Raw genomic sequence first — 15104 nt, forward strand, 5'->3', positions numbered from 1 at the left:
AAAGTACTGTTCATAACTGCTCATTCTTACTAGATCAAGCTTCTTGCTCTTCTCTATGTTCAGGGTGTCTTATTTTGCACATTTCTTTCCACTGACACCTCTTCAAGTTTGTGTCACACAGCGCTTGTAACTTCAGCAAGCCAGGGAGAGCACAGTAGCTCACAATTCCCATAGCCACCCCTGCTCCAGCAAAGCAGAGAAGCTCCATAATGGCTTTTGTTTAAAGCTTCCACTGTTCTGGCTTTATTTCCACGCACACACGGGATTCATCAGCTGACAAAGCTGGCATAGGTTTTAATACACCCTTCTATCTTGACTGCACATCTACTCTGTTCAGATCATATGGAAAGGTACAACCCGAGCCTATTTATAATTGAAGATGACAAAGGTCAAAAGCTGGGTGATCACATCAAATGTACCATAGCAAAGATTAGTTCCCTGCCTTGTTCTGTGGTTAAATGCTATTTATGAGATTACCGGACAGTCTATTCAGCAATCCAATTACACAAGGTTTAAGAATGTGATACAAGAAGCTTTCCACCATGTCAGATGTTTGAAAGGAGCCTCACCTGGAGGCTTAGAAAACGATTCTGTCTTGTGAGCAGTTATTTACAATTGGTACCTTAGTTAAAAGTCGCGGAGAAGTCCCATGAAATAACATGAATGGCCTTTTAGGCATAGGAAAAGCTTCTTTCAGGACAAAAGTAAAATGGAAGCTTACTTGGCTATTTTATTTTTGTATTGTAGTTGTTCCATGGATGAATAGTTGTAAAAAACAGACTTGGCTCTCTTGATTCTCTGACCCAAAGACTTGCATGTATTCATGCAACAAGAAGTGAAACAGAACACATCGCTCAGAACTCCAAGCAGGTCTCACTTTTATTGAAATATCTCAAGCTTAACAAACGTGACACACGTGGTTCTTGCTGTATCACATACCCTCACAACTGCTAAGTTAGCCACTTTAGATTCCTACAGAAACTTTCTTTCAGCACAGCAAGGTGAAGCGAATATGGCTGCTACAAATATAAAGCAAACTTAGAGGTCCTGCTAGGAATCACAACTGAAATCACTTTTTCCTTAAACAAAGCCTGAAGATTCCCTGAGTCTGAATTAGGAACAAAAAAAACCCCAAACAAACTTATGGCTTATGCATCTTTCCGCAATTTTTTTTACAAAGTAAGTTTGCCTCAGTTTAAAATGCACTGTTTTCTATGCCACATCGAAAAGGCTTTTTTTCCTGTTGGGATTACTGACAGAGATCTGGGTTGAACTCCAGCCACGGCACAGAAATTATTATCTGGACTGAGGCAACTAACTCTGGAGATTGTTCATACAGTTAACATTTGGCATGGAACTTTTGTGCAATTCAGAGGAGCCAAAGTCCTCTGCATAGTCAATGGAAAGCGCAAGGCACCTACACCACAGACAGTCACAGCTCCAAACTCAGACCCCCGAAGCAGATGTGAATCTTCTCCCCCCATTAAATGGGGGCTTAGCCCCATTTTAAAGTGGAAACTGAGACAAATGGAAACTGCTGTTAATACTGCCAGGCTTCACCAGGGTGTTGTACAGCTCCTGAACACAATGGTGGCAAACACCATATAAGCAGCTAAAAAGTAAACAGATCTTCAAAGCAGCAGCTGATTAAGATGAAGAGTCCATGCATATTAAGTCACTCAAGCTACAGAATTAACACTTTGGCCCTTCCCTCACCAGTAGCATACTTGGGGAGCTTGTCTTCTAGTGGTCAGTGCAAAGAAAACAAAGAACAAGCATGTTACATCATTCTCCTTGAAAGCTATAACCCATTGACAAAGCTAACAAAGTGGTATTTTTAACTGCTTCTCTTGTTCCAGGAATTTGCAAGGGCAAATAATGATCCTTATCCATAACTGGTACATGAAACAGGAAAGGCTTCATGGACACTATTAAATCAAGAAAAATGCAGCAGTGAATCAGTCCCAAAATAGGAGATTTCAACTGACAGTTCTTCTGAGCAATACTGAAAAAGAAAGTCATCTGATGTAGCTAGCTTGTATGTGATGGCTAAAATAATAATGCAGCAAAAAGTAAGTGCTTTTTAAAGTACCAGCACCAAATGCATCACTGCAGTACAAGGAGTACTTCTGAAAGGTACTCAGAAATGGCAACATACTGAGAAATGGAAGCGTTTTATGCACAGTGAAATACTTATTTACTGTCAAGCACCTGAGGTGCTCAATGGACTAACTTGTCTTTCAGACATGTCACTAAATTTATATGCACATGATATACTCCTTTTGTGCAAAATCATACTTCTGTTTTTTTGAGTACCATGCCACTGTGTGCAAAATCAGCAGGATACAATGAGGATTTCTGCGGGAGAGAGAAATAATACTGAGAAAAACAAACCAAGTATTAATCCAATTCAGTAGTCATTGCTGGCATTTTAAAAATGCATCATAAATAAACAATGTAGCATTATTGCCAGAAAAGCATATGTTCCAAAAAGACAAATTCCTGGTGAACTAATACTCTGAAATACCATGCCGGTTTAGAGATACTTCCTAATCATGTTAATTATTTCATTATACATGCGGTAAGGTGCATCAAGGCCCCAGATGAAATCCAAATGTTCCCATTCTGGTATGTTTTTGTGGTAAACCAAATTTGTGATCTGAGTGAGCAGCATAGCAACATCCTTCGGGTCTGCCAGCCAGTCCTGTCCACCCGTCCACACCGCAGTTGGTACAGTCATCTCTTTTATTTTGTAGAAAGGGGGAGTAGACTGAGGAGGGGGGAAGGGAAAACAAAAGCATTAGAAAGAACAAGTCTTTGGTGGGATACTACACTGCAGTGTAACACACTATCAAATGCAAGAAGAATATGTCAGATTCTCATTTTCTCTTCCTCTCTTGGGCAGCTAGAGATGGAGATGGAGTTCTGACTCAACAGAAAATTTAACTCCAGAAGTCCTGCAATATTTTAGCACTCACAGCAGTAAAGATGTGGTTTGAGGAGTTTACAAGACAGTAGGGTAGCAGAAGCCCCAGAGAATGCATCCCATTCAAGTTATTTCTAAACCCTATTCAAATACTAAAAGCAATTGCTACTCAAAGTATGATACTGCAATATTTCCCAGACAGTAAAGTGACAAGGGGCAAAATATTTTTAGTATTGCACACAGCAATTTAGAAACAAACATGAATGGAGATTACACAGGCTGAAGATAAGCAATACACATTAATTAACAGTCTGTGCCTTATTGTGAGAAGTGCAGTGGGATCTCATGGTATAAACAGACAGGGCCACCCTCAAGAAACAGCATGCCATTACAATTTTGTATTCAAGCATGGGCTCCATACTGACTCAGGACTACCTCGGCGCTCTGTAGTCCTGCCTTTTTTTTTTTTTTTTTTTTTGCCTGGAAAAGGCAGATCTCCACTCTGGTTACACGGTAACACTAGTTGCTCTTTAGCATACAGCATAAACACAGCACCCAGAGAAGTGCCCAAGGACTTTTTTTTTTGACACTCAACAATTATAACATACCCATAAAAAATGCCTACCTGGTTGTAGTGAGCCATGTTTGCAGCCTTGCTTCCCCAGTCATAAGCTTTGAGCTCCCCAGTCTTCACAGCCTAGAAATAAACAAATATTCACACATACAAAGAACTGTGACACTTCTACCCAGGAATAAAAAAGTATAGGTCATCTGCAGAATTGGCAAAGGCAATTGACGCAAGAAAGAGTAAAATGCCAAGTTGTCCTGGTTTCGGACAGTATTAACAAGGACCAGTGTCACTGCTTTTCCCAGTGTCACAGGAGTTGGAAACATTAACGTTCAGTACAATTAGACTTTGTCCCTTAAGTTTTCACACTCTTTCACAGCAATGGTAGGAAAGATTAAGGAAAACTGTTCAGTGTATCCAAAGCCAGGATGTAGCAGCTCCATGCTTAATTCTGAAATATTTACCTTGCTGCCTAAATGTATATGAACACAGCATGGCGCTTTCTTAGAAAACCTACTCTGTATGATTTACCACCTATTATTTTTCAGAAACACAGGTCTATATAACAGGGACCTGGAAAAAAAAGGTCTTCACAGATTTCCTTCCAAGCCAATACTTGAACAGCTATGTACAGCGGAACACACTGGTTCTGAATAGATAACGAAGTCCAGCTACAAGATCACAAGCAGCACTGACGACTGCTTCCATGGCAAACATCTTCTCTTTGTCAGCCTGCTAAGCAAGCTTCAGGGACAATAGCATCACAGGCATGAAACTGTGCTTTCAGTGAAATTCAAAATATGCTAAAGTATAAAATGAAGCCAAACAGAATAGAACAGAAAGCCTGCTGCATTTCACTGGCTAGAAATAAAACTTGTAATCAAAACAGGGTTTGCTGAAAGGAGAGCAAATACTTGTTACAGCGTCTCTCTGAGTTATTATTCCATTGTACTGTTTGTTGGCCTGAAGTACTTACAGTTAGCATATCTTCAAGGAAATAGGGGAGAGGGTTGAGCCATCATAAGCCAGTGTCATCAAAGCAGCTGCAGTGAACAGCTGGCATTCTGAAAATCGGCAGTTCCAGAATTTCACTTGGGCTTTGCTGCATATATATTTTGGTATTTTATCCACTTACATATCAGAGACATCAATATTCTACAACCAAGCTAGAGTCATGGACATTTTAGATTCTGGAAACTCTACCTGGCTCCAGTGGATCATGTTTTGTACAGACGTTCCTGCAGGGCAGTGACTTGAATACACATCCACGCGGCTCTGCAACAAGGTAATTAACATGGTTTATTCTTCATAGTGCAACAGTTCTACCCATTATTGCTTCTTGAACAACTAACAGAAAATTTTCCATGCCTCTTAAAACTGCTATAAGCAAAAGTTAACTAGAGTCATATATACAGGTGAGGTAAAAGGTTCAAATGTTTGGGGGATTCACTATAATTAACTGCAGAACTTTAAAGATGAACTTTAAACTGAATAATGATACCCCTTAAGCATTTTTTATGTATTCAGAATATGTTTTAAAAAGTGCTAATATTGTAAGAATTAGTTAACATTTAGATGGACCTCTAGAGAAACCTTGCATTACTCTACATCTAAACTAGTAACTTTCAGTCCAAAGTGATTCATACACTTTGAGTTTAGAAGTACAAAATATCCAGGGAAAACATAAATCCTGGTAGAAAAAAAAAAATATTATCCACCATTAAAACCATGAAAACTGTATGTGCTGGGCATTGCACTTTCACCTTGATATAAAATACAAAAAATGCACATTTTTGCACACAGAATGGTAAAAAAAAAGATACTGATTTTATCTCATTTCAATAAAAAAAACTCTCAGCCTTCATCCACCTGTGAGCAAACTGATACCCTCTTCTACAGTTTCAGGAAGTTAGAAACACTTTAAGAAGCATTATTAAAAAAGGCAGTCTCACACCAGTTGCTGTTAACTAGCTTTTAGATAGCAAAACAAGCCCTGTGAACAAGTCCTTTGGAACTAGGACCACAGATGAAGCTATCAGCAGGGTCAGAAATTGGTCCCAGACAAAATAATTGCACATGTCCACCAAGAGACCCGAAAACTTCAACAGTTCTCCTGAAAAATGGTTGAAAACTGTACCTTTATTCCTCAATTCCTTGCAAAAGGAATTAAATCCTTCCACCATCATATTAATTCACTTCCCCACTTCCCCAGCAGATCTAAAATAATGTATTTTAGCTTTCCTGTAACATTTTTAAAGGTTAATCCCAGCTAGGCAACTAATCCATACCAAGGAAAGATATTAATCCAAATTCAGTATGATGAAGGCGGCATTAGGGGTTTTCAAATTACATGTAAAGGACAATCAGTACAACCCAGTCAATACTGTGTTAGAGTTCACAATAACATAGCTATTAAAAGTCACTAGAACACACCATATTCAAGTTTCTCTCATTAAAACCGCACAGAAGAAAGAATATGTTGCCACAAAGGTCGTCAAGTATTCTGTGGGTGCAAACATGGGTGGCAAGCCACTTCAGCAAAGAATTCTGAGGGAGGAATTGTTTCTTTCCAAACATGTCCTGCAAAATAAGAAACACATAAGACAAACATGTAATTCCATAGAATGACCTGGGTTTAGTTTTTGTGCTACAACATTCTTGAGGTAATTATTTCTATTTGCACTGGTGACAGGTGTGTCCCATGAAAATGATTTATCTCCTTATCACCCTTGTTTACAGTCCAATGGGAAGGTCATGGTTAGTGCTTCTGCTACAAATGATGCAGTCCATTCCCAACTACATTTTGTGGGGGTAACTGGAAAAATCTTTCAAGAACCCCAGACATAACCTCAAATTCAAATCAATATTAACTTCAGTATGTTACAGGAATATTGTACAGCTTCTTGTCATTAGAATCATTTAAGGCTAAAATATGTTAAGCTGCATCTGCTAATGCTAAATGGCTTTGTACTTGCAATTTCCTCTCTTCAAACCATGCAAGAAAAACAAGTTGCATAAGCTGCGGTGGTCACTTCCTCTTGATTGGTATTTTTAAAACATACAAGGATTTGAAAGCAGCCCACCAAGAACTTCCTTAGAAGTGACACAGCTATTTAAAGATACGCCTGACCCATGGGTTTGTCACTACCATGTACTTCTGCTCTCCAGTTTTTTGCAAGTCACCATGAGAATCAACTTCCTCAGCACAACATGAACATTTGCACAGGGCACCAATCAGCTACTATTCTCATTAGACAAAGTTCATTACTGAAGCAACAGGAGATCATAATTATTAGTATCACTTTTATGTTAACTGCCTTTGGAGCAAGGACACACATTAAATCTGTACAAGGTATGTTAGAGAAGGGTTTATCTCACAGAACAAACAGCTGTGTGTGGAATCTCCATGGGTGGTAGGAAGAAGTGATGGTTAAAAATGACATGCAGCACGGTCTTCACAATGTCTGACTTCAGGCACTTACTGAAGCCTGCCAGTCTGCCCACATTCCCTCTGATGTTAGCGGGGAAAGGTAAACTGGTCCAGAGGATGATTCACAGCATCTAAATAAAGCTGCTGCTCTTAATCAACCTCTGAAGGTTCCCCTTCCAATACTAAGTGGTTAATTGTGAAACAAATCTGCTAAAGTTCATGACAATTCAGAAATATTCCGTATAAAGCTATCATATGACTCTTCTAAAACAGACCAACTATTTAATTAATCATGTGATTTCTGTAGGTTAAATTCTAGAAACATGTAAATGGAAAAATATAATTTTATTCCATTTATTAAGTTGTAATTGTAAAATACTACTTTAAACTGATGCCAATTGTCTAATTAGACGGTAATAAAGCCAGAGAAGCCACTGCTGACTTCCAAAGCATTATTATGGAAAAACTGGTCCAGTATTCTTGTTGAACATGTTACTCACTATTCCACAGCTATTAACGTTCTTTGTTATGCTGTTTTCAGCAAGAAAGGGGGACACCTCATTTGGCTTAAAACATTTACACTCATATACAAACCTTGAGTAGCAGGTCAGGAAACACTCCCAATTTTGTCAGAGGGCTAGTGGCAAACTTGACTGTAGCTACTGGTGCCAAGGCAAAGAACATTTTTATCTTCTTAGCCAGCTGTGGCAAAGTTGAAAAAGCAATGAAAGCTGTAAATAATATGAGAATAATTAACAAACCTCACTGACACAAGTTAGATGAGAATTTTACCTGGCAGTGTTTCTATAAAATCTACGATAAAATGTCCAAAAGTATTTTTAAATTAATAGCTTGATTGTTGTATCTAGGATCAGCTTAGATATTGTAGATTAATCTAGTAACACAGATTAAATGAGGCAAATCAGAACAATTTGTTTTCTTCTGAAAAACAAGTTCACACTAACACAACACTCTTCTAGCTCTTTCTATTTGCAGGTCTAAAAGCATCTGATCCAGGCCTTACACACGGAAAGATATTCTGTAAATGGGAATCATATTCTACATGTCTGATGATTCTAATTTTATTATGCATAGTTCATCAATTTATTTTAATAGAAACTGTACTGGTGGCTACCTGTGACTTCAGTTTATCATTTCAACAGCTTCCCAACACAGTAAACACAAAAAGGTTAAGACTTTTCATTTTAATGTTGATGAATATTCCAGGAAGCAGCTCAAAACCAGAAGCAGTAGATTTCAAAAGCCCTATTTTTTCATCATTAAACCACGTATGTGGAACTTGATACCATTTCAAACACAATATATTCTAACAAATCCAACTCTTCACATACCCATTGTGGTGCCCTGTGAATGGCCAACATAAAATACTTGTTCCTGGCCAGTTTTCTTCAAAATAAAGTCCACTGAGGCTGGAATGTCATACTTAGCCATTTCATCAAAGCTACAAAGCAAAGATAAAAAGTCAGTTGTGTAAGTAAAGATATCAGTGTGGAACAGCTGCACAAAGCTTTACTGCACTGTAGATCAGTTGTTTGGACATAAAGAAAAGCTCCCTCTGGATGAAGCAGAACACTCTGGTGATTGTGTCTGCACAGCAAGCACCAGTGAAAGCAATTAATGTTCTACTGACCACCTATGAAGGCTATCTCAGGACACTATACTGACCATAAAACTGTCCCTACATATGTGACAGCACACATAACCAGAAAAAAAAAAAAAACCTTGTACATTCACAGTGTGACTGAACTGAGACGATGGGCAAAGAGAGGAAGAGAAGCCTGCTTGCAAACAGCGTGTCTAGTTTCTCTAGTAAGACAAGGATACCTGAAAACCCAGAATTCTTCTTGTTTCACTGTCAAGTGTGTATGTTTCCTGGACCAGGTGTTCCCTCTGCTATTTCCCAGCCATACATCATAGCCAGCATCTGCCAGCATAAAGCCGAGGCTGTTGTAATCCAAGTTTGTGATCCAGTTGCTGGCATCTGCAAGCACACCATGCTGCAGAAACACAGCAGGCCTTGCACCTGAAAAATAAAGCATTTATCATAGCTTCCTATTCATCTGGAATTGAATGCCTAAGAATAATTCAAGTGAGTTTAGTTTCAAGTTGCTTTAGATTTGCACTTTGAATATTTAATCTACTTGACTTAATCTACCAAGATTAGCAATCTGTATAATATTCATAGTGCCATGAAATCATGTGTTTTCACAAAAAGCTACTTTTTATCATTAAGAATTTTAAACTAGCAACTTGTTAGTTTCCTAACTAGAGCAAAAGACTCCTTGAAGTTCAAAACAGACAGAAAATATGCAATAAGCAAATATGAGAAAAGCAGGAGCTACAAGAAAAATACAGGTAGCCCTTACAACTGGTTCAAGCTCACAAATACTCAACAAAGCAGCTCAAACACAGAGACAGCTAAACTACTTATGACCCTTGCCCTGCCCCTAAACCTGAGGAAGGCAATCCCATGTATGTGCTACTGAGATCTTTGTTTTCCAGTTCATACAATGCCAAACTAGGGTGCTGAGCTGTGAAAATCTCTGTAACCGGTACTGATATTATCTCTATGCAACTCCCTTGCATTACCAAAGCTCTGGGAGAACCTGAAGAGCAGAACCTGAAGAGCAGAACCTGAAGAGCAGAACCTGAAGAGCAGAACTGGCAGCCAACAAGGGAATCTATGTTTCAAAGGACTTTCTCCCCTTGACTTAAGTAGTTAAAAGAATCACAGTTAAGACCCAGGTGGAATTTAGGAAGCCTCTCTCCTGACTTCCCCATCCTGAAAAGGGAAATGGCACCTTTACGTGGAATACAGATGAAAAAAATTGAAGGTTCTCATTTCTGCACAAAGAAAATGAAATAACATGTAATTCTCTAGAAGAAACATGAACTTCAGAAAATCCAAAGACCTGTCTGCCTCTGGATCTTGCAGTAGCACAGGTGATTTTTTTTTTTCTGCTTTAATATACTGAAGTCTGATAATGTAACTTCAGCTCAATGCCAGAGATTACACAGGAATTTACCTCCTCCAATCATTCTACTACAATACTAAACACATGCAATACTTCCTCCATTGACAATTTAGACTTGGATCTTTCAGCAGAAACAGCCATATCACAACTGTTTTGGTCACCTACACCCTCCTTCCAAGTCATGTCCATAAATGTTTGCTGTGGGTTCCAAAATCCAAATTAGCAATATTCCTCCCTGCTGGCAGCCTTTATACATGTGATGAGGAACCTTGTCGGTGCCTGCTTTTCCCATTTTGTTAAAAAGATCTTGTGGTATACTCTCCCTGCAACCAGAGCAAATCTCCAGCAGTGCCAAACTGGCGCTAGAGACAGTACAGTTCAACACTACTGTTTACTCTGGGCAGTAATACTTCATTGGCACATGAACAGTGGTGCAGGACTTTCAAGTCTAACACTAAATTTGTTTTCAGCAATGTTCACTTTTAGCTTTGGTACCTGCTTCCCTTTTACTAAACTCAGATCAACCAACTTCTGATTTTTTGAAGAACAGGCTCTCCTCAACCTGCTACTTGCATGTTTCATAACATAGGAAGGGGAAAACTGTTTAACCACTTTAATTCTGTCCTCCTATTAGTCTCCAATTTCTGCCAGTTCCTTTTTCACTTTACCAAGCAGTCACCAGATTTGCATGTGAATTGCACAGTCATATGACAAACTGACTTGGACAATAATAATTTTGTATCACCTCTGATACTAAAAACCCCAGAGGGGGAATAAGGTAGGTAGAACCTTAAACTATCCTTTCTGCTATAGTACATTTTGTTCCCTTCACTGCCCACCCCAAGAAGTTGATGAGGGAATTATTTCCGTACCCTTCTTGCCCTTGCTATGCAGTTTGTTTAGATTTTTAGTTAAACCAAAAATCATTCATGTTTTGCTTTAGGTTCTCCGGACATTTTCCTCTTCTTTTTTTTTTTTTTTTTTTTTTAAAGCTGAAGAACTGTAGGGTTTGCTCCAAAACAGCATGTGATATGTAACTCCAAGGGATCCTATTCACATTATGCAGGTATTGCAAAAGAATTATGGCATACATACGCTAAGTCAGCAGTAACACATCATTGGTATCTTTCTGAGAAAAGATATGAAGTCTATAAAAACTTAAGATCAACATGAACTTTGAAATCTTCATTCTTCTAGGAGATCATACTTCCCTAAATGTGCCCAGTAATCCTTGTTTTTAAAATTAAAACACTTTGCAAAACATGAACTTGGGGTCGAGGGTGTGGCTAGGGGAATGTGGAGAATTCCCACAGGTCAGGAAACTTCTGTTTGCTTATGTCATCGATGAGGGATTTGACAAAATCAACAGGTACAAAGGCAGCCTCTCTTTTTCCTATGGGCTTCTCTGAAATTCTTAAGTACAAAGACACCTGCCAGGTTTGACTGGCCTCGTCCATGCACTGATCTTTACACACCCATCTTGTGAGAGACAGCAGGCAGTGCAAACATCCTAACTCATACAAAACCAACAGATAAGGTCAGGAAGACTGTTGCTTGGCCTTTGGCAGAGGAGAGGGGTTTTTCCACAGGTCTTGTTCACACACAAGGCTATAGGACAATCACTAATGTTTTTTCTTTTTTGAGCTCCATGTTTTTACCTCTCATCCTAAGTTTTTTCAGTCTGAAGAGTTCTGATGCAGTCCTTAGAATACGTACAGTTTCTATGCAAACAGGCTGCTGTTGCATGCATGCGATTGTCTGTAGGATCTTTTTATAAGGGCTGGCAACATAATTGATACGAAATTCAGCCACTGCTGTTCAGATACTGTTATTTCTGCATGCAGTGTTCGAGGATAGCAAGTCAATGGCTACATGCCTCTCCCACACACTTTTGTCTCATTTTTAAAGCATCTCATCACTCAGCCCTTGCAAAAACCTTTGTCCATATTGCTCCCTTAAGCCTCAGCTTATTATTTCCTCTACCCTTCTTCTCCCCCACCTCCCCCTCTGTACACCCTCTGCATCCCTTCCATGGTTTTATACCAGCTTTCACAGTAATTCTTACAGCTTGTAACAGTGCTCTGTGGCACACGCCAATGCTCCTCCCAGTTCCCCAATCAAATCACATCCATAAAACAACCTAGTCTGGGCTGCTGTTGTCAACAACCTGTTATATATCCTAATCTGCAAAATATTTTTTAATGTATTGTACTCAAGATGTTCTGAAGGGATTTTCTCTTATTATGTACCTATCTAAGCAGCTGTGTAAAATATGACACATCAGTAGTACGCAGTATTGGTCTGGCTTGTACCTTACTACAAAGGGAGCTTCAGAGAGGTTAAAATTATCAAGCAAATTCTTATTTTATGCAGAAATCAGGCAATAATTATTTTGTGAACATTCTAGTGGGAACTCTTGTAGTTTAGTTATATTTCACCAAAAGAGGCATGTGATCTGCCCCTACTTTTGAAAATAGCCAGGTATTTTTAACAAACTTATTTGTTACAAAGAAGCATTTTTTAAAATGTGGTTTGAGATAACCTAATAACAGTAGAATCAATCTCTTTTTACGATACTTTACTACTAAAAAAAACCCAACAAATCTCAACCTCTATTTTCTACTTACTAGAAAATCCAAGCCCCCTCAAAACAAAACAAAAAAATCAAGCAACAATGAAGGGCTTTTATTAATGTCACAAAAAGGATACGCCAGGAAAATACAACTTTCTAACTCCTTCTCCTTTCTTTACTCAAGTCATTCTACATGTGCCTAATCTATTTCGGCCATAATATTCACCAATAAAACATTCTAACTGCATAGGCCATATAGTCTTTTAATATTTTTCTGGATTATTACAGGGGCAAAAGTTTTATAAATCAAAGAGAGCTTTTTCATTACTTTCCATTTTCCAAGCAGAAATAAATCTCACCTTTGCTCCTCTCAGGGCCTTTTCTGCCATAAGGAATTCTGTTAACAGAAAGGATATACCCGTCTTCTGTTGTCACTTCATATTCCTCACTAGGGTATCCCCTGAAGGTAATAATTTGACTCTGAAGAAAGAAAAGAAATCACCTCGAAGTCACACTTCCAGTCTCCTCAGTTCATTAATATGTGCAAAGCACTCCGAGTTCCTTACAAAGACAGTGATGTGAATAAAGTACGTGGTAGAAATGTGCCATACCACCCGCCTATTTGATGCAGAGAGGTTTTCTTATGAGACTTATCCTAGTACGAGTCAGGAACTAGCAAGAGCACAAACTTTAACCTAGGAATTTGGGAGGACTCCCCAGCCTGACCCCAGCCACTGTCATATTAGTTACTCACATGCTGCTTAGAGTGAGAAAGGAGATTAAAATGTTGAAAAGGAGATTACAGTAACAGGGCAAAACACCTAGATGTGGATTTGTCAAACAAAAATTGGAAGTGTTTGCTCCCAAGGGAAGCAGTATCTTCCGTAATAAACACGCAAGGACAGCAAAAAGCCACTGGCACCACAGCAGCATATGGAAGAAGAGAAGGAGGGAAGAGTTTATCTCTCCTGAAGGGAAAGCCTTCTTTAAAAGCATTTCATTTATATCTGAACTTTATGCCTAATTCTCTGTTATACCGCGAATCATGCTGATCATGTTTTGGCAATGTGCTGAAATGAACACAAACACAGCAGCTTTAAAACATTAAGGTCGCTCTCTTGACGTGTGAGCTGCTGACATTGCCACCTCAGCTCGTAGTTTCATGCGCCATTTCTAACTCACCTTTCTCCTCAAACCTTACATCTGTTGAATAGCTTTTAAGTGACTTTGCTGCCACGCCAAACGAGAAACTAGTAATAAAAACCCCACACATTTTAACACTACGATTTCATTAATAGGTTTATCTCCTATCTCTTATTTCTTGGGCTTTATGTTATTTTCATTTGATGCAACGCCATTAGGACAAAGAACTTGCTATTTAATTGGTTTTATGGCACCAGCCATGCCTTAAGAAAATGTAAGAAGTGCAAGATGTGATCAGAGTTCTATTCTCAGGTTGCTGGGCAAGGAAGAGAAGGAGCATTTAACTAAGCATGCTATTTCTTTTAAATATATCTTTAATCATGCACAGTGACACTGACATTCCAAAGTGATGTTAAGACTAAATTCCATTCAAATGCCATTAGCCTCAGGCTAAAAGACAATTTTCAGTCCTCAAAATTATATTTAGATGATACTTATGATTCTAGCATTTCTTTTCTTATACACCTCAAACATTTCTAGGTTGAAATACCTTCTCACGTGTGTGAAAAAATGGCACAGTTTAGATGGCACACAGGAAAGAGCAACTAATACCAGTTACTAACAGCAAATATATTTTCTGGAGTTGGCTATTGCAGCAGCAGGAGAATAAAGTTAAAAGAGTAAATGCCAAATGGGAAGAAAAGTAGCTGTGAGTAAGAACAAGGGAGCATCATGCTGGCAGCACAAGTATGCTTCATGAACATGCTCTTCTCTACCGGTTAAGAATGTGAGCGACCGGACTCTAGCAAAAAACAGAGGTCTGGATCAAAAAATATGTGAGAGAGATCAGCCGCAGGCAACGGGGGACCAAACAGGACCTGGAAGGAGGAGAAGAGAAAGACGGCGTGCGAACAGCGGGCTGTTAAGGCGCAGCGGGCTGAGCGCTGACCAGTGGCTGAAGTCTCCCCGGGCTTTCACGGCGGCTGCTGAGGGAAGCACCGGATTCGAGCCCGAGGAGCCAGAACGGGGCCGCAGGCCGCCCAGACCCCTCAGCTCCTCTCCTCGCCCCGCTACAACCTCGCGGCCACAGCCGGTGACAACTCTCGGGCACTTTTCCCGCCCCGCCGCGCCACTCACGATGTTCATGTTCGTTTCGGGGTCTACATTTCTCCTCCCTCTGGCGAACGCGCCCGAGCCGGTGATGCTCTGCAGCAGGAAAGCGGCGACCACCAGGCTCAACATCCTGGCCCGGCGGGAAGGCGGCGGGGAGGCCCCGATTCGCCGCGGCGGAGCAGGACCCGACGCCGGGGCTGCAGCGAGCGGGCTCCGCCGAGGTTTGTGTGCCGCCTCCGCCGGGCGCCGCGGCCGGCGCGGAACCGCGTGACAAGGGCGGGGGCGGCCGCCCGGCTGACAGGGCAAGGACGGGGGCGGCCGCGGTCTTGCCAGCAGCGGGGAGGCCGCCGCGGGCC

At 40.1% G+C, this 15104-nt stretch overlaps 1 protein-coding gene across 1 annotated transcript; it reads right to left on the minus strand.

Moving 5' to 3' along the window:
• Positions 1–2536: 2536 nt before the first annotated feature.
• On the minus strand, positions 2537–14877 carry LIPA (lipase A, lysosomal acid type; the record flags this gene model as incomplete). Its single annotated transcript, XM_082002408.1, has 9 exons — positions 2537–2770; positions 3552–3623; positions 4698–4769; positions 5928–6074; positions 7519–7655; positions 8277–8386; positions 8770–8968; positions 12852–12972; positions 14773–14877. The coding sequence occupies 9 exons, from the start codon at positions 14875–14877 to the stop codon at positions 2537–2539; spliced, it is 1197 nt and encodes a 398-aa protein (XP_081858534.1).
• Between the last annotated feature and the right edge of the window lie 227 nt (positions 14878–15104).

Source organism: Phaethon aethereus, assembly GCF_964289735.1.
Source record: "Phaethon aethereus genome assembly, chromosome: 7".
Classification (NCBI taxonomy): Eukaryota; Metazoa; Chordata; class Aves; order Phaethontiformes; family Phaethontidae; genus Phaethon; species Phaethon aethereus.